At 38.1% G+C, this 25,133-nt stretch overlaps 1 protein-coding gene and 1 non-coding gene across 2 annotated transcripts in view; one reads left to right on the top strand and one right to left on the bottom strand.

The window, feature by feature from the left end:
- Positions 1 to 12,509: 12,509 nt before the first annotated feature.
- ABHD3 (abhydrolase domain containing 3, phospholipase) overlaps positions 12,510 to 25,133 on the bottom strand; it is a 56,455-nt gene continuing 43,831 nt past the window's right edge. The window contains exons 5-9 of the mRNA XM_065932479.1: positions 22,737 to 22,849; positions 18,817 to 18,990; positions 16,298 to 16,346; positions 16,053 to 16,218; positions 12,510 to 13,374 (exon numbers count right to left, since the gene is read on the bottom strand). Of these exons, the coding sequence (XP_065788551.1) occupies positions 13,196 to 13,374; positions 16,053 to 16,218; positions 16,298 to 16,346; positions 18,817 to 18,990; positions 22,737 to 22,849 (681 nt within the window). The 3' untranslated portion in view covers positions 12,510 to 13,195. The remainder of the gene's footprint in view (positions 13,375 to 16,052; positions 16,219 to 16,297; positions 16,347 to 18,816; positions 18,991 to 22,736; positions 22,850 to 25,133) is intronic.
- On the top strand, positions 18,583 to 18,689 carry LOC136167983 (U6 spliceosomal RNA). The gene has a single exon (XR_010663152.1). It is a non-coding gene; the product is annotated as a U6 spliceosomal RNA (small nuclear RNA).

Here is a 25,133-nt window from a genome sequence, read left to right as displayed (position 1 = left end):
CAGAGTTTCTTATAAAGCTAGTTTACTGCTGTCTGTTTTCATACTAAGACGAAATCCTGACTGAGGGTTGGAGAGAACTAGATTCTGTATTTAATTTAATCATGTATGTGGGTTTGTTTATTTAACAAGAAGGAGAGATTCTGCAAAGATTGTTGCCAAACAAGGAGGTTTAGGCCTTCTGGGAGGTTAGGTAAATTGAGATAGCAAGAGCATTTGTGTGTGGCATGTGTGTATGTGTGCTCATTCTTTTCCATCCTCTGTTTTTGTTCCTGTTAGTTGAATGCAAGCACAAGGCAAAGGGACCCAGTGTTCCTCAAGGTGGGGAGAGTTGAAGGGGACAAACAGTAAAGCACAAGTTGTGAATAAACACAAGATGACTCCAGACCTCATGGTACTAACAGGCCGAAAGGGAAGCATATATACAATTGCAACTTGTGAATACTCTGATATTACTTTGTATTATCTTGTCTGTTTTAAAAGCTGTGGAAGCTCTTTTCAAATGCCAATAACAAAAAAAATGTTTTAACTGTGCCTTTTTGTTAGTTTTTTTGGCTGAGCCACATGACACGCAGGGTCTTAGTTTCCCGACCAGGGAGTCAAAACGGTGCCCTCCGCCGGGGACGTGTGGGGTCCTAACCACTGGACCGCCTGAGAAGTCCCTTAACTGTGTCTTATTTTGTGAATTTTAATGTTTCAAAGTTTGTAGTGTGAAACCAGTCTGGGAACACAGATTAAATGTAAGGCTAAACCGAGTGGGTACTGGATTGAATTTGTCAACTTTAATAATAGCCAGTTATTTTATCAGCACAAGTGACTTTGAGAATAGCCAGAAGAATTGCAATTTGACAGTGCAAACTGGCAGACCACAGGCAAATCCAGAGAACCAGGAAGTGGGTGGGCCTTGGTTTTTTTATAGGGCATGAGGGAAGGAGGCAGGGAGGCCTTGGGAGGAGCAATAATAAGCAGAGTCTTTTGCAGGAAGAGGCCTCTCATTGGTTGGGTAACTACAGTTTCTGACTGGCTGGGCTCCCCAGGGGACAACAGATGGTTTCATCTCCAGATGTTTGAAGTAATTGGGTTCAAGCAAAGTTGGCCAGTTGGACCTCAGAACTTTCCTCATTGTCCTACTCCCTTTGGTTTTCAAGGGCAGGCTTCACCAGGCATGTGAGTTCTTAATTCCCCAACCAGGGATCAAACCCAAGCCGTCAACAGTGAAAGCACAGAGCACTAACCACTGGACACCTGGGGAATTCCCAGTTTGATATCTTTTAAAGCTTAAGATTTTGTGAAATTTGGGGGTTTGTTTAGAGTTTAGGTAGAAAACTGTAAGTGAGCTAATAGAGAAATTATATTTCACAGCATGTTTTGTTTCACTACAACTAGATTGGTTAAGCAAGGATGGTTTAGTATTTTGAAATGTAATAATCTGTTTAGTAGTCAAAATTCACATGGTCTTCCATAATATCAGAATAACATTTAATAACACAATTGTCATTCCTAAAAACCTAAAATGGACTTTGCTTATCATGTTGAGGTAGAATTTTCTATCTTCAACCACAGTCATTTCTAGAGACATGCCAATTAAAAGAATATGTCTAATATTGGTCTCTATTTAATGTGAAAATTCTTGTGGATTCACAAAATAAGAGGTGTACTTTTGAGAAGGAAGAGAAATTTTGCATTTTTAAAAAATTTTCTGTGCAGGACCATGGTAGTGTTCCATTTATCTGAATCAGTCTTTCCCCTAAGTAAAAGTTTTAAAGTTCTGTGTATTGCCTATATTTTGAGTAAGATTAGTATATAATACGAGATTTAGTTTACAAAGGGCTTCCCTGGTGGCTCAGTATAGAATCTGTCTGCAGTGCAGGAGACCCAGGTTCAATCCCTAGAGAAGGAAATAGCAACCTTCTTCAGCATTCTTGACTGGGAAATTCCATGGACAGAGGAGCCTGACGGGCTCCGTACAGTCCATGGGGTCGCAAAAGAGTCAGACACAACTTGGTGACTAAACAACAACAAAGAAGCCAGAATAAAATATTCAAAGGCAAGTGACAAGTTCCAAGACGGGGGCCTCGGTTTTGTGTCTGGACCCGTGGGCAGGTTAATGTTCCCTTGGCTGCTGCTTTTGCCCAATAAGAGCCTCTGCATCACAGACTGATCTACAGCTTGCACAATCTGAATGTGCATTTCATTCTGCAGTTTTAAGATTTGAGCTGGGGTCTCACATTTGTTTTGTTTGGTTTTTTCCACATTTGTTTTTATTGGGTATTTTCCCCTTAACTGTACGCAAATAAAGCTTATGAGAATTGCTTTTTGTTTTTCCTTGCTGGAAATAGCAAACATCACCTGAGGGATTTGGCTTATATGAATCTTAATGCATTTATAGGTGAAAGGAAAGCACTCCTCTTTCTTGGGAAGCTGTATTAATGTTCCCTAAAGAAACGGAACCACTCAAAGATATTTACATATACAAAGAGATGTATTATAATGAATTGGCTCACACAATTATAAAGACTGAGAAAACCAGAAATGATCAGCCTTCTGCAAGCTGGAGACCCAAGAAAGTTCCCATCTAAGCCCGAAGCCTAAGAATCAGCGGTGGCAGTCCCAAGTCCTGAGAACTGAGGGAGCTGATGGTTGGAAGTTCCAGTCTGAGGGCGGAAGATCAGTTCATATCAATCAGTCCAGTTCACAGAGCAAGCTCTTGTCTTTCTTTTTCTTCTGTTCAGACCCTCGACAGATTGGATGGTGCCCACCTGAACTAGACAGGGCAATCTGCCTTACTTATTACTTAGTCCCCCAACTCAAATGCTACTGTCATCCGAAACATCTTCACAGACACACCCAGAAGTGATGTTCAGGCAAATACCCATGCACGTATAACCCAGTCAATTTGAGCATAAAATCAACCCCATGAGAACAGGGCTTTACATCTGTCTTAATCTTCTCACTTTTGTATTTACGCCTTACTGCTAGTCAGCTTCACCTCTAATCCAGTTTCTCGCATTCATTAAGCTGTAGTCTTCCCTTTTGGAGTTATCTTCTGTGTATATTTATACTTCTTTGGGTAACATTGATACAGTCCATGTGTTGATGTTCATGTTGGCACCCAACTTAGAAAAACCAAATACTCTGCTTAGAACATTCTGTGCTTCAATGAGAAGCAGGTTTATTTAAACCAGGATATTATACTGTGATTTACTTCAGATTTATCTCTCAGTAAGAAATAATGTGCTTAAATTTCCTAATCATATTTTTATAATAGGCTGCCAGCCTTTACTCAGTGTTCTCATAAAATAACTCTCAGGGAGTATCCCTGCAAGTGAAAACCTAAAGATTATCTCTCATAGAGGGAGGGGTAGGGTATCTCTTCCTCTCTCCATGTTCCTGCTTGAGTCCATAAAATATTGGCCATTGGGATTCCTCCGTGGCTCAGGTAGTAATCACTGCAGGAGTTTGATCTTCCTGCTTTGGGGGGGAATGGGTTGGGAAGATCCCCTGGAGAAGGAAATGGCAATCCACTCCAGTATTCTTGACTGGGAAATCCCATAGACAGAGGAGCCTGGTGGGCTATAGTCCATGGGGTCATAAAAGGTCAGACAGGACTGAGCAACAAACACTTTCATCAGATATTGAGGGTAGAAGAGACCTGGCCATTTTGTTTACCTCCCCAAGGAAGACTGTTCTGTTGACATCCCTTAGAGGCATCTTCCAAGAGTTCCTCCACCCTATGACTTCCTCTTCTATTTGTGATCCATGAACTGAGTAAGAGTGCTCTTTATTCCCATAAGCTTGTTCTAAGTGTGCTTCGGGCGAAGAAAAGCATTAATTTTATCTTCCAACCCAAGTTATGTTCTTTAATCTCTCTTAACCACTAATAAAGTAGGTAATCTGAACCTACCCATCTTCTCAGTTTTATTCAAAACCCAAAGATGGGGTATGGTCATCTTTGAAATTTAAAAAATCTGAAATTTTGAAGACCTCAAGTTAAATCGGTTTGGTAGCATACATGGTTAGTCACCAACTCAATATTCACGCTCTGTTCTTACAAGAGCCCAGTTTTCAGGGGAATAGAAATGAGTCGAGCTCTAAAAACTATTTTCTCACTCAATTTGGGCTTATCAGGATCCATTTGGCCTAGTTTTGATTAATGACACGTAAATAGAGATCTCTCACAGGGACTTTAGAAAAACCATTCTTTTCAGATAAAAAAACAGAATCATCTGTCTTGAGTCTTTTATTCTATATCCCTTCCACCACCTTCCCTGGATAACTGCAGCTAAGGCAGCTATTTTATACAATGAGGAAAAGTCCAAGAGAAGTAAAGACCTAGACCTTCACGTTCTTAAGGTGTTTAATCAGTGCCAGCAACTGTCTTCCCCTGAACTTACTGTTCTGCAAGGAAAAAATACCCCTTTAGAACAAACTATAGTAACTTGCTTTTTGTATTATCTGTTGCAAATGCCATTCCGTTGGGATACAGTTTCTAATGAAAGAGGCCACTTAGCCCTGTGCTACAATGTTACTCCTGCTTTGTTCAGTTGACTTGGTGAGGACAGGATGAATTGTAAAGGTAACAATTCTACACATATTAGAAGTTTAAAATGGAATTTGGCCAGTCTACATATGTGACAAAGAGCCTATGAATTTATAGCCGGGCAAGTTGGTTGTCACAGTGTATCCTCCATTGCTTTCAGGAATGAGGCACCTGTAAAAACCGGGAAGGTTCTAATTGATGAATAGTTTGCAGTGTATTGCTGTATTGACTACTTTCAGCAGGATTTTGAGGTGGTTTGGTAGTGGAATTATATTCCACTTTCATTCTGTTTAACCTTTCAAACATATGCAGAATAGACTAGTACACTGAGCCCCCATATAGTCACTACCCATCTTCAACGGTTGTCAGCTATGGTCAAACTTGTTTCATCTATACTGCCACCCATCTCCCCACCCTCACCCCCTGCCATGACCCACTGGATTATTTTGAAGTAGAGCTATTTCATCTATAAATGTTTCAGTGTGTATTCCTGAAAAGTAAGGGCAGTTTTTAAAAATATAACCACAGGATCATTGTTAGGGTTGTACTCCACACTTTGACTGCCAAAGACACAGGTTCAAACTCTGGTCAAGTTTCTAAGGTCCCACAAGCTACATGGTGTGGCAAAAAATAATTAAGTTTTATAAATGATATTTTTGCAGTTGATACGTTTTCTTACCCCATTTTTGTTTTTTCCATGCAATTTGTAAAGTTTCCTGACTTTTTCATTTTACTGATTGCACCCCATTTGGTCTCTTAACATGTTTCTTTGACCACTGGACTTCCTATAAACTGGGGGTTTGAAGTTCACCTGCTTCAAGTTTAATTTTTTCTCAATTTTTCATGGATGGTATTCTTTTTCCTTGCTATGTTTTTCACAGCTTCTTAAACAGTATGACTCAGTGATTGAAAGGGGAAAATCTTAGGTAATTCACTGAAGGCCCAGTGATTAGGACTTGGCATTTCACTGCCTTGAACCTGGTCAAGAAATTAAGATCCTACAAGCCATGTGTCGTGGCAAAAAAAAAAAAAAATAGTCACTATAAATTCCTTTCTTTGGTCCTCAGAAAGCACAGCTAATTGATATTAGCTGGTTGATGGTTGGCAGAGTCTATGAGGATGGAGAGAGTGGGTTTCTATGAGTATCATGGGGGAATTAGGCAGGCGATAGTAAGTTTGAATAGGGAACTGTGGTAGTGGACATACAAATCTGTGCATTTGTTCAAACTCATGGACTTGTTCAACACAAAGAGTAAACTTTACATAAATTTTTATAAATCCATTAGGATGTGGTAAGAAGGATGGAATACAGATAATGACAAATGAATCTAAGTGTATTACAAGTGAGTCACATAACCACACTGAGTGAAGTTAAGTAAAATTTCTCACAGGAGTGTAGGTTAGAAATTCTGAAACGACTTTATCTACTTTTATTTATATTGTTCAGTAAATAAGTAAATATATTGTAGACCATCAGAGCCAAGTTTCTAACTTAGAGAAAGAAATTACAAATAAGAAATGGTAATTCATTCTGTTGCTGAATTGGAGTCAGAGGTGTCAGTATGGATGGACTCCTTTACTTATAGATGATAAATATAGACATGTGCATGCATTATATTTACATATAATTTTTTCCTACCTCCATTGAAAAGGGCTTACAAGCAATGTGGCAATGAGCATATCTATGTCCAGATCTTGATTTTTATTTTTTATTTAAGCTTTTTCTTTTTTTGGTGTGGACCATTTAAAAAGTCTTTATTGAATTTGTTACAATATTGTTTCTGTTTTATGTTTTGGGTTTTTTTTTTTTTTTTGGCGGTGGGGCAGTTTGAGGCATGTGGGATCTTAGCTCACTGGCCAGGGATCAAACCCACAACCCTTGCACTGGAAGGCAAAGTCTTAACCGCTAAGGAAAGTTCCAATATCTTGGTTTTTAAATGCCAGTCTTTAATAAAAGAAATCAGGACTCCTTGAAAAACTGTATTGATTCCAGGACTGGAGTGGAGAAAATAAAAGATGGTGGTGCCAACCCACTTTAAAAAAAAAAAAGGCATATTGAAGGGACATAGAAGCCATCCAGAATGCCCAAACTGAAACAACTTGAACAATAAAATAAGGATGGTATTGGTGTTTAATTACAAGCCAAAGAAAAATACTCATGAATCTATACTGATGTGAACACCTAAACAGAGAAATGGGGCCGGTGGGGGAGAAAAGTGACGGCATTTTCTTTCATAAGAATTTCAGTTATAAACACAGAAGGAAAGTGAGAAATAGAAAAAGACCATCAGAACACAACAGTTCCTTGCTACAGGCAAGATAAGATCCACCAATGAGGAGAAAGAAATTTAAACCAACAGGGCATTTGCATAGTCTCTAAATAGGCCCTCCTCCCCTCCCTACCCCTCTCCTGAGTCAATTACAAAGGAAAAATTAGTAACTTCTCTGGTGAATCCCGACTGACACCACCTCAGCCAAGGGATCAAAGTTAACATCACCACACAGATCGACATGTACTTTTTCCCCTACCCTAAACCCAATGCGTTTTAGATAGAGAAAGCTATATAAGTAATAAAATGTCATTTGGTTTTGATTTGGTTTATAATAGTGAACACCTTTTCATAGCAACATGGTACTTTATATATAGCACTGTCACAGTTCATAAAGTATTTTCACGTGTTATTAATATTTAATCCTCATAATAACTGTAACATTGATATTTCCATCTACATTGTTTTTTAACCATCTGCATTTTCTAGATGAAATCAAAGTCTGGATAGCACAAATGATTTCCTTCAGGTCAAATAGTAAATTAATAGCAGAGCCAAGAATCAACCTCAAGTGCTCTGAATTCAAGCCCAAACTTCTTTCCCAAGAAATGATCTTAAAAATAGTAGGAACTATGGTTAATGATTCCAAATAGGTTCCAAATAGAAAAAGGAGTACGTCAAGGCTGTATATTGTCACCCTGCTTATTTAACTTATATGCAGAGTACATCATGAGAAACGTTGGGCTGGAGGAAGCACAAACTGGAATCAAGATTGCCGGGAGAAATATCAATAACCTCAGATATGCAGATGACACCACCCTTATCACAGAAAGTGAAGAGGAACTAAAAAGCTTCTTGATGAAAGTGAAAGAGGAGAGTGAAAAAGTTGGCTTAAAACTCAACATTCAGAAAACTAAGATCATGGCATCTGGTCCCATCACTTCATGGGAAATAGATGGGGAAACAGTAGAAGCAGGGTCAGACTTTATTTTTTTGGTCTCCAGAATCACTGCAGATGGTGATTGCAGCCATGAAATTAAAAGATGCTTACTTCTTGGAAGGAAAGTTATGACCAACCTAGATGGCATATTGAAAAGCAGAGACATTACTTTGCCAACAAAGGTCCGTCTAGTCAAGGCTATAGTTTTTTCAGTGGTCATGTATGGATGTGAGAGTTGGACTGTGAAGAAAGCTGAGCACCGATAAATTGATGCTTTTGAACTGTGGTGTTGGAGAAGACTCTTGAAAGTCCCTTGGACTGCAAGGAAATCCAACCAGTCCATCCTAAAGGAAATCAGTCCTGGGTGTTCATTGGAAGGACTGATGTTGAAGCTGAAACTCCAATACTTTGGCCACCTCATGCGAAGAGTTGACTCACTGGAAAAGACCTTGATGCTGGGAGGGATTGGGGGCAGGAGGAGAAGGGGGCGACAGAGGATGAGATGGCTGGATGGCATCACCGACTCAATGGGCATGAGTTTGAGTAAACTCCGGGAGTTTGTGATGGACAGGGAGGCCTGGCGTGCTGCAATTCATGGGATCGCAATGAGTCGGACACGACTGAGAAACTGAACTGAACTGAACTGATGATTAATGATTGTAAAGAGCTCTAGGTAAATATAGAGAATATTAGGCATTTTTACTTTGTATGTTGATATTTATATATCTTATCTATAATATCTATTCATATATTCTAGAATATATATCATGAAAGCATATGATAGTTTATTGTTCATCATATTTTTCAGAGTCCCTTTAATTCTAGTAAGAAAACCTAGAGGCTTCAAAGGCCATCGCTTCTGTATGGCATTAGAAGGAAAAAAACCACCATCAGAGTCCAGGAATTAAGCACTATGCATGTTCCATTTTGAGGCTGGAAAAATAGGGGGAAAAAAATCTGAAGCTGTCCGCCCATAGGTAGAGTAAAGTAGATAAGATATTTAAAACTTGCAGAGACCAGTTAGTAAGTTGACAGTTTAAAAGAGAGTAATGCTCTTTTGTGATCATTCTGCTCTGTTAATATACTGACAGCCTGTCTATTCATATGCGGCTGGTACTGAATGCTTAATAATATAATTAACAATAAGCTGAAAGTACAGATGGTGTAGATATGATCATTGTACTGCTTGCAAAATTTGGGTACCAGCATCTGAACTCCGAGGGAAGACAACCCTCTATAGAGGGCACAAATAAACAGTTGTCCTGTAATAAGTTAATAGTGAGTCATCGTCTTAACTGACAGTGAAGTCTTTCTTACTTGGTCCAAATTACTGTCTTTATTTAAAAGAGATACTCAGTGAGGTAAATTGGTCTTGTCAAATTCTTACCATTTACATTTTTCAAAGTAGTTCCCACATTTAAGTGGTTGGAGGATAGAACTGGAAGAAGCTTCTCTTAATTTTAGAATAGAGATAAACACCACGGTTGAATAACTCACAGCTTGATAATGCATATGACAAATGCAAAAACTTTTTTATCACAAGGCCTTGAATATATATTCAAGAAAGAATACATATAAATATTATATATTCTAAATATGTTAATATTTAGAAATAAAATTTAAAAGAATAAAATCAAATATACAATAATTTTTACCTCTTTAGGTATCAATATTGATATCAACAATATAGCATTAGGACAAGATTATATAACATATTTTAGGACAAGAAACACCAGCTTCTATTGTATATGTTGGCCTGTTTATAGAAAAGGTTAGGACTGAAAGACTGTCTTTTAAGTGGGAACTGGAATTAAAATAGCATGTTTCCTAAGTATTCTTTATCACCTGACCTTGCAGCTTGGCCTCACTGACTCCAAATTAAGTTCCAAGAAGCTGGGTGCTTACCTCATGACCAGCACTTTCTTAGGTTCAGAGCAACAGTGAGATTTTTTATTGCCATTTTGGCACTGAAGTCTTCAGGGGAAACAGGCACTGCTTTAATAGATGTTCTGATTTGGAATGAGGTTGGCAAAAACCCCCTTTTTTTTGCAACCTGATCTGTATGTAAAATGTACCCTTCCGTCAGGGCCAGGACCTGCATCTTTTGGCTCTCTAATCAAAGACTAAAACTTTTCATTGGCAGCAAACTGAACCACACTTGGTCTTGATCTACTGACTCAAAAGACACCAGGCAGAAGGTGCCTTTTTGGGGACCAGCTGGGGAGGATCTGTAACAAAATATATGTGTTAGCACTGGGTTCAATATGTAATAAAATGTGTAGTGTAGGACATTGTCAAAAATGAAAGAAAAAGAAAGTCAGTGTATCCTCTGTATCCCCATTTCTTTTTTTTTTTTTTTTTTTTTAGTTGGAGGCTAATTACTTCACAACATTTCAGTGGGTTTTGTCATACATTGATGTGAATCAGCCATATAGTTACACGTATTCCCCATCCCGATCCCCCCTCCCACCTCCCTCTCCACCCGACTCCTCAGGGTCCTCCCAGTGCACCAGGCCCGAGCACTTGTCTCATGCATCCCACCTGGGCTGGTGATCTGTTTCACCATAGATAATATACACGCTGTTCTTTCGAAACATCCCACCCTCACCTTCTCCCACAGAGTTCAAAAGTCTGTTCTGTACTTCTGTGTCTCTTTTTCTGTTTTGCATATAGGGTTATCGTTACCATCTTTCTAAATTCCGTATATATGTGTTAGTATACTGTAATGTTCTTTATCTTTCTGGCTTACTTCACTCTGTATAATGGGCTCCAGTTTCATCCATCTCATTAGAACTGATTCAAATGAATTCTTTTTAACGGCTGAGTAATATTCCATGGTGTATATGTACCACAGCTTCCTCATCCATTCATCTGCTGATGGGCATCTAGGTTGCTTCCATGTCCTGGCTATTATAAACAGTGCTGCGATGAACATTGGGGTGCACGTGTCTCTTTCAGATCTGGTTTCCTCAGTGTGTATGCCCAGAAGTGGGATTGCTGGGTCATATGGCAGTTCTATTTCCAGTTTTTTAAGAAATCTCCACACTGTTTTCCATAATGGCTGTATTAGTTTGCATTCCTACCAGCAGTGTAAGAGGGTTCCCTTTTCTCCACACCCTCTCCAGCATTTATTGCTTGTAGACTTTTGGTGTATCCCCATTTCTAAAACAATTCTCTGTGAGGCTTTGAATAAATGTTTAGTGATGATAACAACCAACTGAAACTGAGGAGACGGCTAGAAAAAATTCCAGGGTATACTTCAAATTAACTTTTCAAATCAGAGATCTGGCTTACAAGGTAGTATTTTCATTCTTATACAAACCTCTGTTATTCAACTATTGTTGACCTGCTCTGTTCCAGGCAATATGCTAAGTGCTTGGCGTGTAGAAATAAATTATAGCCTTTCTTTCTCAGAGCATATTAGAGTGTGGAGAAACTGGGGAGAATGTTACCCTCCACACCAGCACTTAAAAATGCTCATGTCTTTATGATTACAAAAACACACACACTATCACATGCATGTAGAGCTATATTTTATTTTTGTTTATATTGGACTGGCCACAAATAACCTATCAGAAATATCTTTATAGATTATTACATATAGGGCCACCTCATATTTTTTGATGGCTCTGCCATGTGGATCCTAAAGGAAATCAGTCCTGAATATTCATTGGAAGGACAGATGCTGAAGCCGAAGCTCCAATATTTTGGCCACCTGTTGCGAAGAGCTGACTCATTGGAAAAGACCCTGATGCTGGGAGGAATTGAGGGCAGGAGGAGAAGGGGACGATAGAGGATGAAATGGTTGGATGGCATCATAGGTTTTCCAGGACTCTGGGAGTTGGTGATGGATAGGGAGGCCTGGCGTGCTGCTGTTCACGGGGTCTCAAAGAGTCGGACACGACTGAGGGACGGAACCGATACTGACCATGTGGATGTCTTAATTTGTCCATTCCCTTGTGAAATAGGTTATCCTGAATGTCCAAAGCTGCAGCAAGTCTGTATCTTTACAAACCTGTGCTGGCTTTTCTATAGGATAGATTCCTCAACATGGCCTCTCTTGTAATTTAATGTGTCTGGCCTTTTCCTTCTCAGAATACAAATGTGATGTGTGAGCTGCCATCTTGTGTCTGCATGCTAAGTCGCTTCAGTCACGTCCAACTCTTTGCAACCCCATGGACTATTGCCTGCCAGGCGCCTCTGTCCATAGGGTTCTCCAGGCAAGAAGAATGGAGTGGCTTGCCATGCCCTCCTCCAGGAGAACTTCCCAACCCAGGGATTGAATCTGTGTCTCTTACGTCTCCTGCATTGGCAGGCAGGTTCGTTACCACTAGTGCCACCTGGCAAGCCCAACATTAAGGTCTGGTAGCTTGAGTGTATCGCAGTCATTTGCCTACATATGAATTTTAGAGTTCATTTTATATCTTGTGTCTAGGAGATAACTAGCTATCCTGACTGCCAGGGATGTGGCATCAGAAAGAGCCTGTTTTTTTGATGACACTGATGAACATCTGTATCAGCCCTGCCTTGCTTACCTGGAGACTTCTTGTGATGCAAGATAATTAAATATTATTATTCCCAAATCAGTGTCAGATGGGTTTCCTGTAGCTGAAAGTACTTCTAATTGGAACTAATGATGGGAGCCCAATATTCTGGAATCAGTGAAATGAAACAGTTTTAATATTTGTTACTAACACACTTATGAAATGATCATAAATTACTTTCTAGGGATTACTTTTCTTTGGATAAAAACTCACAAATAAACAATTTAAAATGGTAGAATTTATTTCATATGATATATATGTATGCATATATACTATTTAAAAAATAATCATGTGAACTACAATCATTATAAAACATAAGTCAGCCTTAATTTAATATTATCAGAGTAAAAGAGCATGTAAAGTCAGTCTAACATTTTTGTATTTGCCTTTCAAAGTTAAGATACATAAAAGATTTAGCACATTGTATTTTATCTTATTTAAGTTTTCATGTTACCATCATTAGGTATAAATACCCTTAGGAATGTGCCAACTTATAACTTACATTCAAATAATCAAAGTCCTATTACAATTATTAAAGTATGATAAATCACCTAAAATAAGTAATCTAAAAAAATACTAGCCTAAATTAAAACCCTGAGGAATTAAAATCTTTTTACATACACCATAGTTTTGGTTAAGTGCAATTCCATGTTTGTACTACTTTATTTAAGGTCATACTTGGTAAGGCATAGTAAAAATAAAATCTACGTAAGTTACCATCTAAATCTATATTTTATTTCTTGCGACAAAGTTGTTTGTTTCTCAAAAAAAGTAGTTTTTGCATGTCATTCTGGACCTCTTCACCACCTGCTGGCTTATTTGCTTTATATATAGTAGTCAAGAGTTGTGCACTAAGCCGAGCTGCCCTTATATACGGTAGTTCAGACAAACGGCATCTGAAGAACTACATGCTTGAGAGTTCATGTCCGTGTTCAATCATGGCCTGCACAAACTGCTTGAAGACTCGGTCCATGTAGGTGGACTGCCTTGGCCAGATTCCCTCCAGAAAACCAATGTGGCCTCCATAAGAAGTAAGGACCAAAGCAACATTAGGGTTTTGCTTTGCAGTTTCTATTGGAATAGCTTGATGAAAAATGGGGGGTGGTCGGGCGGGAGGGTGGATAAGAGAAGGGAAGGAGAGAGAAAAATATATGTTAACAGTTGTTGTTAGGAAAAGTGTGCACCTTTATCATTTCTAATCATTTTAAACCAAAATACCATTAAATAAATACTCATAATGAGTATGACTAATCAAGTAAGTCATTAATATCAACCACCCATGTTCTTCTAACAGTTCATGTTCACGTTCATGTACTGGATCATTTTTGGAAGAATCGATCGGTTGGTTATAACAAAAGTACAGGCCTAGTCTTCTTTTGAGAAATTAAAGAATTCAAGAAATTGTGAATACTTCCATTGTAAGATTCCCACTTAGGCGTTACACCAAGGGAAAAAAACAAACAAATCTTATGTTTGTTCAAATTCACTATGTATGACTTTGGTTAACTTTACATGAATTTAGATTCCTGAGGCCAATTGGTGGCTCTGTTAAGAATCCAAAATTATAGATACGATTTATAAAAACATATAGATAGCAAAAAAACAATGGCATAAAATACTCCCCAGTGGTAACAGTGTTTATCTTTGGGTGGTAAAACACTGGTGATTATATTTTTTCTTCTCTGAATTTTTATTTATTGTTAAGCTCTCCCTACTCCACACCCTTCAATGGAAAGTGAAAGTCAAGTCACTCAGTCATGTCCGACTCTTTGCGACCCCACGGACTGTAGCCTACCAGGCTTCTCCGTCCATGGGATTTTCCAGACAAGAATACTGGAGTGGGTTGCCATTTCCTTCTCCAGGGGATATTCCCGACCCAGGGTCTCCTGCATTGCAGGCAGATGATTTTACCGTCTGAGCCACCAGGGAAGTTCAGTGGAACAGAAGGTAATTTTACTGGAGGACAACTGAGACCAGTTCAAGAAAGGGCTGCCGCAGGACCTCAACTGCCTGTTCAGGTGATGCTCTAAACCGACCTTTCACTATATTCTTTGAAGAATAAACCTAGAGACCCTAAATCAAGGCCTAGGAAGCCAAGTCCTTGTCCTAAATGGGTCCTGAACTCAGATCCTTATCCATCCAGCTACACCTAAAACAGAACATCTATCTTGGGATCAGATGTGAGCACTTAAGGGGAGGCACAGATGAAATGACTTGATGCTATTTTTGGTTTTCCTTTTTCATCTTACATTAAGGGCTTAGATTTAAAGTGCTTCATTCGTCTCTGATGGAATTATTAAGAGCCCCACTTTCACATTCTGGATACACTCAGGAATTTCTAACACACTGATAGTTACAGTCATGTCAGAAGAACAAAAGGCTGGGCCATGGGAGTCATGTGAAAGATGTTGGCTGTCTGTGTTCTCAGAATGCAGACAATTGTCCACTATTTTCAGTGTGGCTTGGGAAAGAATAAGAAATAATGAGTCTAAACTTCAACCAAGAAGGTCAAAACAAGTTAAATGCTGGGAAATTTTTGTTGGTGGAAGAAGGACCTGTGAAATATAAAAACAGATGGAGAAATACTAGACTTCTTTAATCCAATGAAAATAGACTAAACCATCTCCATGTTATTCAACTGATATATTAAAGTTCACAATTTAGGGAATTTCCTGGTAGTCCAGTGGTTAGGACTCCACGTGCTTACTGCCACGCGCCCAGTTTCAATTGCTGTTTGGGGACCTAAATTCCCATAAGGCTGCACAACATGGCCAAAAAAAAAAGGTCACAGTTTAATTTTCTGATTTCTGGTCAAAGACCAAGAGTTCCAGCCATCTAAAACCACTTGTGATTTAATCATAAATCACACAATGATATCCCCTAGAGAGATGGTAAAGTGACATTTTAAAAAAACTGGGGATTTTATGAAATTTTGGCAATACATGTGTGCTGTGTTTGTACTCAGAATAGTTTATTTTAATAAAGTATTGGGGAAAATGTTTTTAAAGTATTTAGGGGAGAAATAAGGAGAAAAAGTTTTATAAAAAGCTTTGTGAAATTTCATTAGAAAAAAATTAGAGGTCAAATCTATTTATCCTTAAGATAGATGTGATTATTGCTAGGCATCATGCATTGCTTTAATGTATGAACACAGGCACGTATATCTTTGTTACAAAATTCTGTATATCTTGAATTAAGAGAGTGAGGAAGTTAACTTGGGCATAATTTTCTTCTATACAGTATCCAGGGGGAAAACAGACTCTTTCCCTTCGAATATGACTTTATTGTCTGATTGTGCTACATTCATTGAGTTATCCAAGAACATCTTACTAATAAAGTCTCAAGCTCTCTTCTAGGTTTAAAAGGGAAGAAATGTTCCAAAGCTTTCTGTATAAGAACCTCAGGAAGAAAAGGCAAACAATGTCAATGTACTCTTGAGGTAAAGATACTGAAACATAGCCTGTCCAAAGACCAGGTATTTGATAAGAAAGAAAGGTTGTAAGAATGAATACAAGCAAAATACTGAGAGCCATAATTTGTTCTGAAGCTCTCACAGTAGACTAGAGAAGAATATATGAAAATGTTGTGATCTGAAACATTTAGATACTAAATTATGAGTATCAAGCTATTTTTTTTTGTTTATCACAGTGTAAAACAGTATATGAGTGACATTTTGTTTCTTATTACTGTATCTTCCCACAAAGAACATTATTTTTAAACAGTTGATTCATGTCAAAATGTATACAAAGATGTTAATTTACCATGACTGGGTGAAAAAACATCATCCACAGAATTCAGACACAACACTGGAATCCCTACTGACTTCAGTCTACGATTTGGACTGGCATCGGTGTAATAGTCATCAATTGTCCGGTAGCCAAACATGACAGAAGTGAATCGCTTATCAAATTCTCTTATGGATTTAGCCTGAAAAACAGAAACCAACTATATATGTTCTTGGACTCAAAAGAGGAAATAAAAGTATTACATAAAGTTTCTCTCCTACCTTCATGACATGATCCATGTCAATTTGTTTTACAAACATATGCCGGTGCCTGGAAAAAAAAAAAATTCAAAAATAAAAAAATTAAGGTCATTCCCATCTTAAACACACCTAATAATAAATAACTTAGCACAGAACATAAAGTTGTTACTCAATAAAATATTTATTGACCTTCCCTGGTGGCTCAGTGGTAAAGAATCTGCCTGCCATTGCAGGAGATATGGGTCTGATCCCTGGGTCAGGAAGATCCCCTGGAGGAGGGCACAGCAACCCACTCCAGTATTCTCGCCTGGGAAGTCCATGGACAGAGTCTGGTGGGTTATAGTCCAGAGGGTTGCAAAGAATTAGACATGGCTTAGCAACTAAATAACAATAAACAACAACAAAATATTAATATTTACTTAATCAGACATAACAGGAATATATTGGTATTTTTTCTGAAGACTGTTTAAAGATTATTTCTTTTATTGAATGAGTCTTTAAATTCTATAGTGCCTTACCATTTTGAAAAGTTTCATACATATGATTTCATTATATATAATACTGTGTGTACTCAGTTGTGTCCCAACTCTTTGTAACCCTTTGGACTGTAGCCAGCAGGCTCCTCTGCCTATGAGATTTTTTGAGGAAAAAATACTGGAGTGGATTGCCATTTCCTCCTCCAGGGGATCTTCTGGGCCCAGGGATTGAACCTGCGTCTCCTGTGTCTCCTGCATCTTTTTAAAAGTCTGCTACCCCTGTATTGCCCCTCCCTCCACCCCTCTCTCCACTGGTTTGTTCTCTCTCTGGGAGTCTGCTTCTTTTTTGTTTTACTCACTAGTTTGTTGTATTTTTTAGATTCCGTACATAAGTGATACCATACAGCATCTGAAGCACCTGAAGACATTTTTTTAAAGGTACTTTTTTCTTAATTATGGAAGAAGCGACCAGTTGTGCAATAGTAAACAAAAGTGTTGTTTCATAACAAACTGTACCTACACACTGATGCCATGAAGCCAATTTGGCCAAAAAGGCCCCCACTGAAGCCAGAAGCTTTCAGTTGGGTAAATCAACTGAAGATTTATTGTCCTCTTTTAAATTGGTGTACTGAAAATTAGGATTTATATTTTTGTGTACCTGTTTTTAAATGTTGGTCATTTTTCTTGTATAACCCATATTTTAATCCAAATATTTCTCTTCACTTTTCTTGCTACTGTCCTCCATTTCAGTGACCATGAATAAAAATATAATTCTGTAGTATTCCTAGCAATATTTTATAGTCAACATCCGTGATGTAACAAAGAGGTTGTTCTTTAAAAAATTTTTTAATTAAAAACAATGAATAGGTTAAGTTTTTTTTAAATAAAGTAATTTTTAATTAAGGTATGTATGCTGTTCTTTCATTTAAAAAAAAAAATTGGGCTGTGCCACTAGACATGCAGGATATCAGTTCCCTGACGAGGGATTGAACCTGGGCCACAGCAGTAAAAGCCCAGAATCCTAACCACTAGACTGCCTGGGAACTCCCCAAAAAGTTGATGACGTCTCATGTCAACTTTCAGGATAACAATGGTTTTCAATTAAGTTATGTGCAAATTTACTTTTTATTTAAAGTTGTCAATTCACTTTAAAATGAATAGTAATAGTCATAAAAAAATAAACAGAAACATCCCATGTTCTTTGTTATCATACTGTTTAACTGTTAGAAGATACCTAAACAATTTCGGAAAAAACTTAATTCACAGATACTATTTTGGTAATGTTAAGAAATGTGGGGGCTGAGAATATCCATATTTTATGGGCATGCTCCTAAATCTCTAAAACATACTATGTTCATAACACAAGCTTTAAAAAACATAGTATTCAGCTCTGAAAACACTTAACACATTAGTTACTACCCAGGGGAGAATTAGGTACTAATAAGATTAGCGACAAGTAGAAAATCCAGGGAAATAGCCCATAGTTATTCAACACATTCAATACTAATGTTTTTATTCTTTTAGAATAACTTAGAACAGTGATGAAATGATGATCTTCAAAATGGGGCACAGAGCCTAGAGGTTGTACAAGCTACCTCATGGTACAGAAAGAAAACATCAGAGCTCTTATCTATATTTTTAGCTTATACATAAAATCTTTTTATTTTTGTACATATTGACAATAGAAGGATTATTTTGTTACAGTATATAACATAATAGTGCATATAACAAATATATATACACATTAGCAGTGTTGTCCTTTAAAACATTTTACTGTGGCACGTACTCCAAAAAATTTGGTGACATTAGGTGTTTAAAATGACTTACTTAGTGCTCGCTTCGGCAACACATATACTAAAATTGGAATGATACAGAGAAGATTAGCATGGCCCCTGCGCAAGGATGACACGCAAATTCGTGAAGTGTTCCATATTTTTCAGAAGTGAACCACCTGATTTCTTGCAGAATGAGTACAAACATTTATAAGGGATAATTTAGACCCATACATGTTCATAAAGTCTTTATTTTCTGAAAAAAAAAATAAAAATAAATAAAATGACTTACTTATTCACGAAAGACTGGAGGCAAGTTGTCAAATAATAATTAAAAAGCAGCCAGTTCAGTGGTTTCTCCAGTGACTCCGTGCAAGCAAAGGTATTCCAACCAACTGAAAAAGTTGCAGCTGCCTTCAAAGGAGTTTTTGGTCCAATTTTGCCCAAATAATTTAAAAGCAGCATTCTAAAATGAGGAAAAACAAAACACAGTGGTGAATTTGTTCTATATCACAAGACGTCCTATTTCTAATTGTGGACTTTTTAACTACAGAGAATAAACATAGAAACCAGTGTTGTCTAACCCCTTTATCTTGGAAAACCATGAAAATATCTTCCTTCTTTCCTTCTGTTCACATATTTATCTTGAGAATGGATAAATATGGATTGGGAATTTGAGAACGGGACAAAGCATACAGTTGTTAGTTAAATGTGTATCTTTCTTTGAGGCAAAACATCGGGAAAACCCATCGTAAGAGTAGTTTTCTTTTTGGAAAATTATATTGGGGTTTATTAAAAATTTGCAATTCCCTGGCCCCCCACACCCTAGCTGAGTATTTAACTTATTATGGGAGGGGTGTTTCAGGCAAGCTTTTTCTATAAAGGGCAACAAAGCAAACGGGTTCTGGTGGCCCTAAAATCTCAGTCACAACCATCAATACTTAACCCTGTGACTGTATTTTAAAACAGCCATGGACATGTGTGAAGGAATGGACATGGCTGTGTTTCAATAAAATATTATATATGGACATGGAAATTTGAGTTTCATATTCTTTTCACATGTCATGAAATAATTCTTCTTTTCCAACCATTGAAAAATATAATAACCATTCTCAGCTCTTGCACAAAAACAGTCAGTCAGATTTGGCCTCTGGGTTGTGGTTTGCCAATGCTTGGCACAGGGGAGAGATCACAAGGAGTGGTTTTTAAATGTGTTGGCATACTGAAATCACCTAAGGAGTTTTAACAACTGATTTCTGGGTCTCACCTGGAGATTTGGAGTAATTGGTCTGGGTGCCGGTTCCAATTGTCTATGCATCCTTGCTCCCTGGGCTTCCCAGGGGGTACTAATGATAAAGAACTGGTCTGCCAATGCAGGAGACATAAGAGCTGCAGGTTTGATCCCTGGTTCAGGAAGATCCCCTGAAGGAGGGCTTGGCAACCCACTCCAGTAATTCTTGCCTGGAGAATCCCATGGGCTCCTTGTCCAGAGTTAGACTGCCTGAATTGTGGCAGCACAATCAACCCCTAAGGTCACTTGTTTTCTTTTCCTACTCCCTCCTGCTGTTTGTCCTTATCTCCTTTCACATATTTTCCTCTTTTCATTTTGTTCTCATTTTTCCTGATTCTACTCTAGTTTTACTTTGGTAAAAGGGACAAGAATGGAATTTAACACAGGACACCAGAAATCCAAGTTTGACATTGACAACTAAGAGAAAGGATAATAGTATAAATTCTGTTTCTCCTGTTTTCCATCCTTTATTTCTCCAGTTGCCCAGGTTCTGAAATGAGTAAAAATTCTCTCTCATTCTTTTTTTCCAACCCAGATGGCTTACAGAGTGAATGAGATAAGATACTAGATCAAAAATGGAGATTTCAGGGTTTGCTGTTTTTCGGGGGTATTTTTGCTGTTGTTGGATGAGGTTTATTGGAAATGTTACAGCAGAAAGACACAAATGGCTCCACGCTGTGTTTTGAAATTCATCCCAGCTATAGCTGAGTGACCTGCAGGCTGGACAGATGCCAAAAACCAAGAGCTTCAGCATTTCCATCATGTCAGAATCTCCTTCAGTGATTTCCTGATCCAGGGCAGAGACCTCAGGCTGGAGATTTCTCTTTTGAGAACAACTGTTCATAATGACTACATTCCCTTTTTTATAGTACATGGCTCCTAAGCTAGCTAAGGGATAATGCTTCTCTCCTGCAGTGGGGTCATTCCAGGGTCTAGTTGTGGTGGCCCAATTCTTTGGCTGGCAGTCAGAGGTTTCTGTGAGGCCGGAATAAGGAGCAAATTGAAAGCGCTGGAAATGAACCTCACAGGAGCAGGAGACACCAGGAATAACTGTGACCGAGTAGGTGGGACATTTCTTGGTTATTACTCAGGAGTAAATAACGTCAAGTTATTACCCCATAAAAAGGTCGTGTCACTTTGATAAGAAAAAGACTCCATTTTTTCACCAAGAAAAAAAAAAGGCAGATAGAAAAAAAAATAAAGAACTCACAGATTAAGAGATTTAAGAGACATAATCTGTCCATATGTGGACTTTATCTGGCTCATGCCTCAAACTGTAAAAACCAGCCAACAGATTGTCAGTGAAATGAAATACTGACATTGAACATTCGATGACATTTAGGAATTACTGTTAGCTTTGTTCAGGTATAATAATATACTGTGGTGGGTTGTTATTGTTTCTTAAGAGACTGTACCTGTCAGAGACACAGAAATCTCTATAAATGATGTCTAAAAATTATCTTAATGTAATCAGAGTCGAGAGAATGGAGGGTAAATTATCCTTGAGTTGACAGTCACTGAAGCTGCAGTGATGAATATATATGAGGAATCATTATACTCTTTCTATTCTTATATATACTTGGAAATTTCTGTACATTTTTAAAGCTAGTCTAGGAACCCATTAGGAGACTGGAATGTGACCAAGTCTCGAGCAGTGTGGATTCCTTGGTGAGACAGTTCTGGCTCAAACCGCTGCTTGGCCCCAGGCATAACAGGCGTGGGGATTACCCAGTCTGGGCATAAGGGTCTTAGATGCTTTTGTCTGCTGCATCTCCAAAAGGAAAAAAAATGTGTCAAGCTGTAAACCACACCCCAGAGTGGTAAACCCACTTGGGAACATGTCACAGTGCTAGGCAACTAGAAAGGGGACTTCCCTTTCAACAATTTACAAGACATTAATATTCAACCAGCTGCAAAGGCTAATGGTCAAGTTCTGCCTGCCTTCAGGCAATGAGACTTCAACTCGACAAGAATAGGCATTTCCCAGGAGCCTCTGAATAAAGAATCAGGGCCTGTTTACATAAAGTCTGGCTTTTTAAAAATTCAAGAATTTATATGATTAAGGGAAGAAAGTTCAGCTGCCACCCTGTCCTTTAAGATTCTCATTATGGGGCAAAGGAAAAAGTGAAATACTTTCCTTTAAGCACAATTCACAGATTTTTGTTTGGATTTTCTGCACTGATTCAGATTTCTTCCCTTTTAGTAGGTCAAGTCCGACCTTCCATGCTAATGTAAGAAACGTATTCTTTCCTTCTTAGTTTTATGTTTATCAGAATCTAAAAAACTATGGTTAGAGCCAATCTTTCAGTGCCTATCATTTGTAAAGCTGTTCATTTTCAAGTAAGCACGCTCCTAAGACCTTTTAAAAATTGACAGATAAATTGACTACAAAATTAAGAAAAAATATTTTCTGTTTCCATGTGTTTGCTGATTTTGGACAATGGTTTAGGTCCTTGAAGCACAGCAAAATGCCAGAAAATAAAAATTTTGTTTTTATTAAAGCTCACTATTACTACAACAACAACAACAAAAAAAACACAAACACACACACACAAAATTAGCACAAATGAGGCTAGGCTTCTTTGGTGGCTCAGATGGTAAAGAATCTACCTGCAATGAGGGTGACCCAGGTTTGATCTCTGGGTTGGGAAGATCCCCCAAGAGAAGGGAATGGCAACCCACTCCAGTATTGTTGCCTGGAGAATACCATGGACAGAGGAGTCTAGTGGGCTACATACAGTCCATGGGGTCGCAGAGAGTCAGACTCGACTGAGCGACTAACATTTCATCCAACCACATGTGATGGAATATGAGAAACACAAACATTTACTTTTAAATGTCCATGTAGCTTATGGTCATCTGAAAGAGGCAGGCACTAGGACCACTTCCCTCGAGGACATTTTAGAAAGGAAAAATCTTACCCTCCCATTGATACTCCTGCTGCCAGAAATGGAGCAGAAGGGTAGAGACTGTGGACGTGGTGAATGACTGTCTCCAAGTCTTCAGTGTTTGAACAACAGTAAGTCCTTGGTGTCTGCAAGCAACGACAGGTAAAACACAAAAATTAAAATTGGGAGGGGAATCATTTGTATAACACAGAAATGTAAAAAAGAGCAAAAAGTCATAACTAGGAGAAAATGACCTTTGTTTGCACATACTATATGAGTCAGGATAATTTTCAATTTCTGTCTTGCAGTTCAAATGTATGCCATTTAGAGTCAGTACTACCCGAATTGGCACTAACAAAAGACTCTGATCACAGACGGAAGCCTGGAGGGAAATGGGACAAGACCAATATAAATACCTTAAATTAGATAGATATGCAGTACTCTATTCAAATGTGTCTCTAACTAAAGAATGGAGTCAATTTAGGAAGAAAAAGTGGAGAATGACACTTTTTTATAGGAAACCAACAACTTAGGCCTGACAAAGCTAAAGCAATTGTTTTTTTTAATATATAATTTTATTTATTTATTTTTATTTTTGGCTGTGTTGGGTCTTCATTGCAGCGTAGACTTTTTTCTAGTTGTGGCTAGGCTCTAGGTGTGTGCAGGCTTCAGTAGCTGCAGCATACGACAGCGGTGGGGGGGGCGCAGTTAGCTGTTCCATGGCATGTGGAATCTTCCTGCACCATGGATCAAATCCTTGTCTCCCGCACTGGCAGGCATACTCTTTACCACTGAGCCACTAGGAAAGCCCCAAAGTAATTATTATTAAAAAACAAACAAACAAACAAAAAACACAATCAAGCAAAAACAAGGTTTTCAATAATCCACAAAAAAATCTAAAACGGAACTCCTTTCTGCTCGGGTATAACCTGAGTGCTGTCTACCAGTGAAGGAGTGTGATTTTTTTTTTAACAATGCCTTCACTCTAGATCAAGCAACATGCATTAGATATTTTCTTTTTCGATAATACTTCCATATAACCCCAGCTGCGCTACACTGAAAACAGACACTTAAAATGTTAAAATATGTAAAGCTGATTATGCCTCAATACATAATGCATTAAAACAAATGATTTTCATGTGAACCCCATCAATAAGGCCTCTGTTTCCAGCAGAAAAGCTTCACAGATGCTTTCTTTATTTGAGATCTGGGAGCAGAGGGCAATCCTGTGTGTACAATATATGTGTGAGTGTGTGTATGAATAAAGTATGCATGAGATAAAATAACTAGAAATTTAACAACAAAGAGATAAATCTGGTAACTGCCCTAATAAAAAATGCTGAAACCAGTTATCTGTACAAACCGGATAGTAACATTCCAATAAAATATGACTGGAAGGTTATGTGTCACCCACCATTCAATCACTAATGTGTAGCCTGAGAAAACTGCAATTTTCACTAATTCCTCCAACTAAACTCAAGGTTAAAACACTCCTATTGCCTACTACCATCTTTTTGAGATCTGCAAATATAAAACTCTCCAAAAGATAAATGTTAACCTGACAGTATTTACAATGGCTAACATTCATTGAATAATTAAATTTGTGCCCACAAAACCCCAAGGAAGATCCTATTATATCTAGGAAACTGAGTTATTAATAGAAAATTGAGTTTAGAGAGGTTAAATAATTCCTATAAACTCATGAACAGCTAACACATGATGAAGCTGAGATACTTCCAAAAATACTTTGTGATTAAATGCATTTGAGGGGCACAAATTCAATGTAAAATCTAAACAGACCAATGTCTACTACCATGCTTATTCATAGTAACTGCAGAATTTGTCAAAAGAATTCAGGTGAAAAAAATATCCTTCTTTAGCATTTTCACTGTATTTGTGTTTATTCACACTGCATAGCTTTAAAATTTCTGTATTATTTAATATAAACAGTTACCAACACATATTCTTGTTATGCAGGCTTCAAGTGAAGTAAGTGTATAAGTGTGTATATACACTTGCACACACAGATACATGAACATACACACAGAGTTGGTGGTGGTGGTTTAATCTCTAAGTCATGCCTGACTCTTTGCAACCCCATGATCTGTAGCCTACCAAACTCCTCTGTCCATGGAATTCTCCAGGCAAGAATACCAGAATAAGTCGCCATTTCCCTCTTCAGAGGATCTCCCTGACCCAGGGATCGAATCCACATCTCCTGCACTGCAGGTGGATTCTTTACCACTGAGCCACCAGGAAAGCACACACGGAGCTAGGGTATGATAAAAATGGCCTAGGGAAAATTATTAGGATCTTAGTGCCAAGAATGCCTGTGGATAGCAGCTGCTTCCTTATTTACAAGTGGGAAAACCAAAGCTTGGTAAGCTTGGGAAATTTGCCAAAAGTCACAAAGTAGCAAAGCTCAGGGTT

This window comes from Muntiacus reevesi, chromosome 4 (genome assembly GCF_963930625.1).
Source record: "Muntiacus reevesi chromosome 4, mMunRee1.1, whole genome shotgun sequence".
Lineage (NCBI taxonomy): Eukaryota > Metazoa > Chordata > Mammalia > Artiodactyla > Cervidae > Muntiacus > Muntiacus reevesi.
This window is presented reverse-complemented; position numbering and strand designations above follow the sequence as displayed.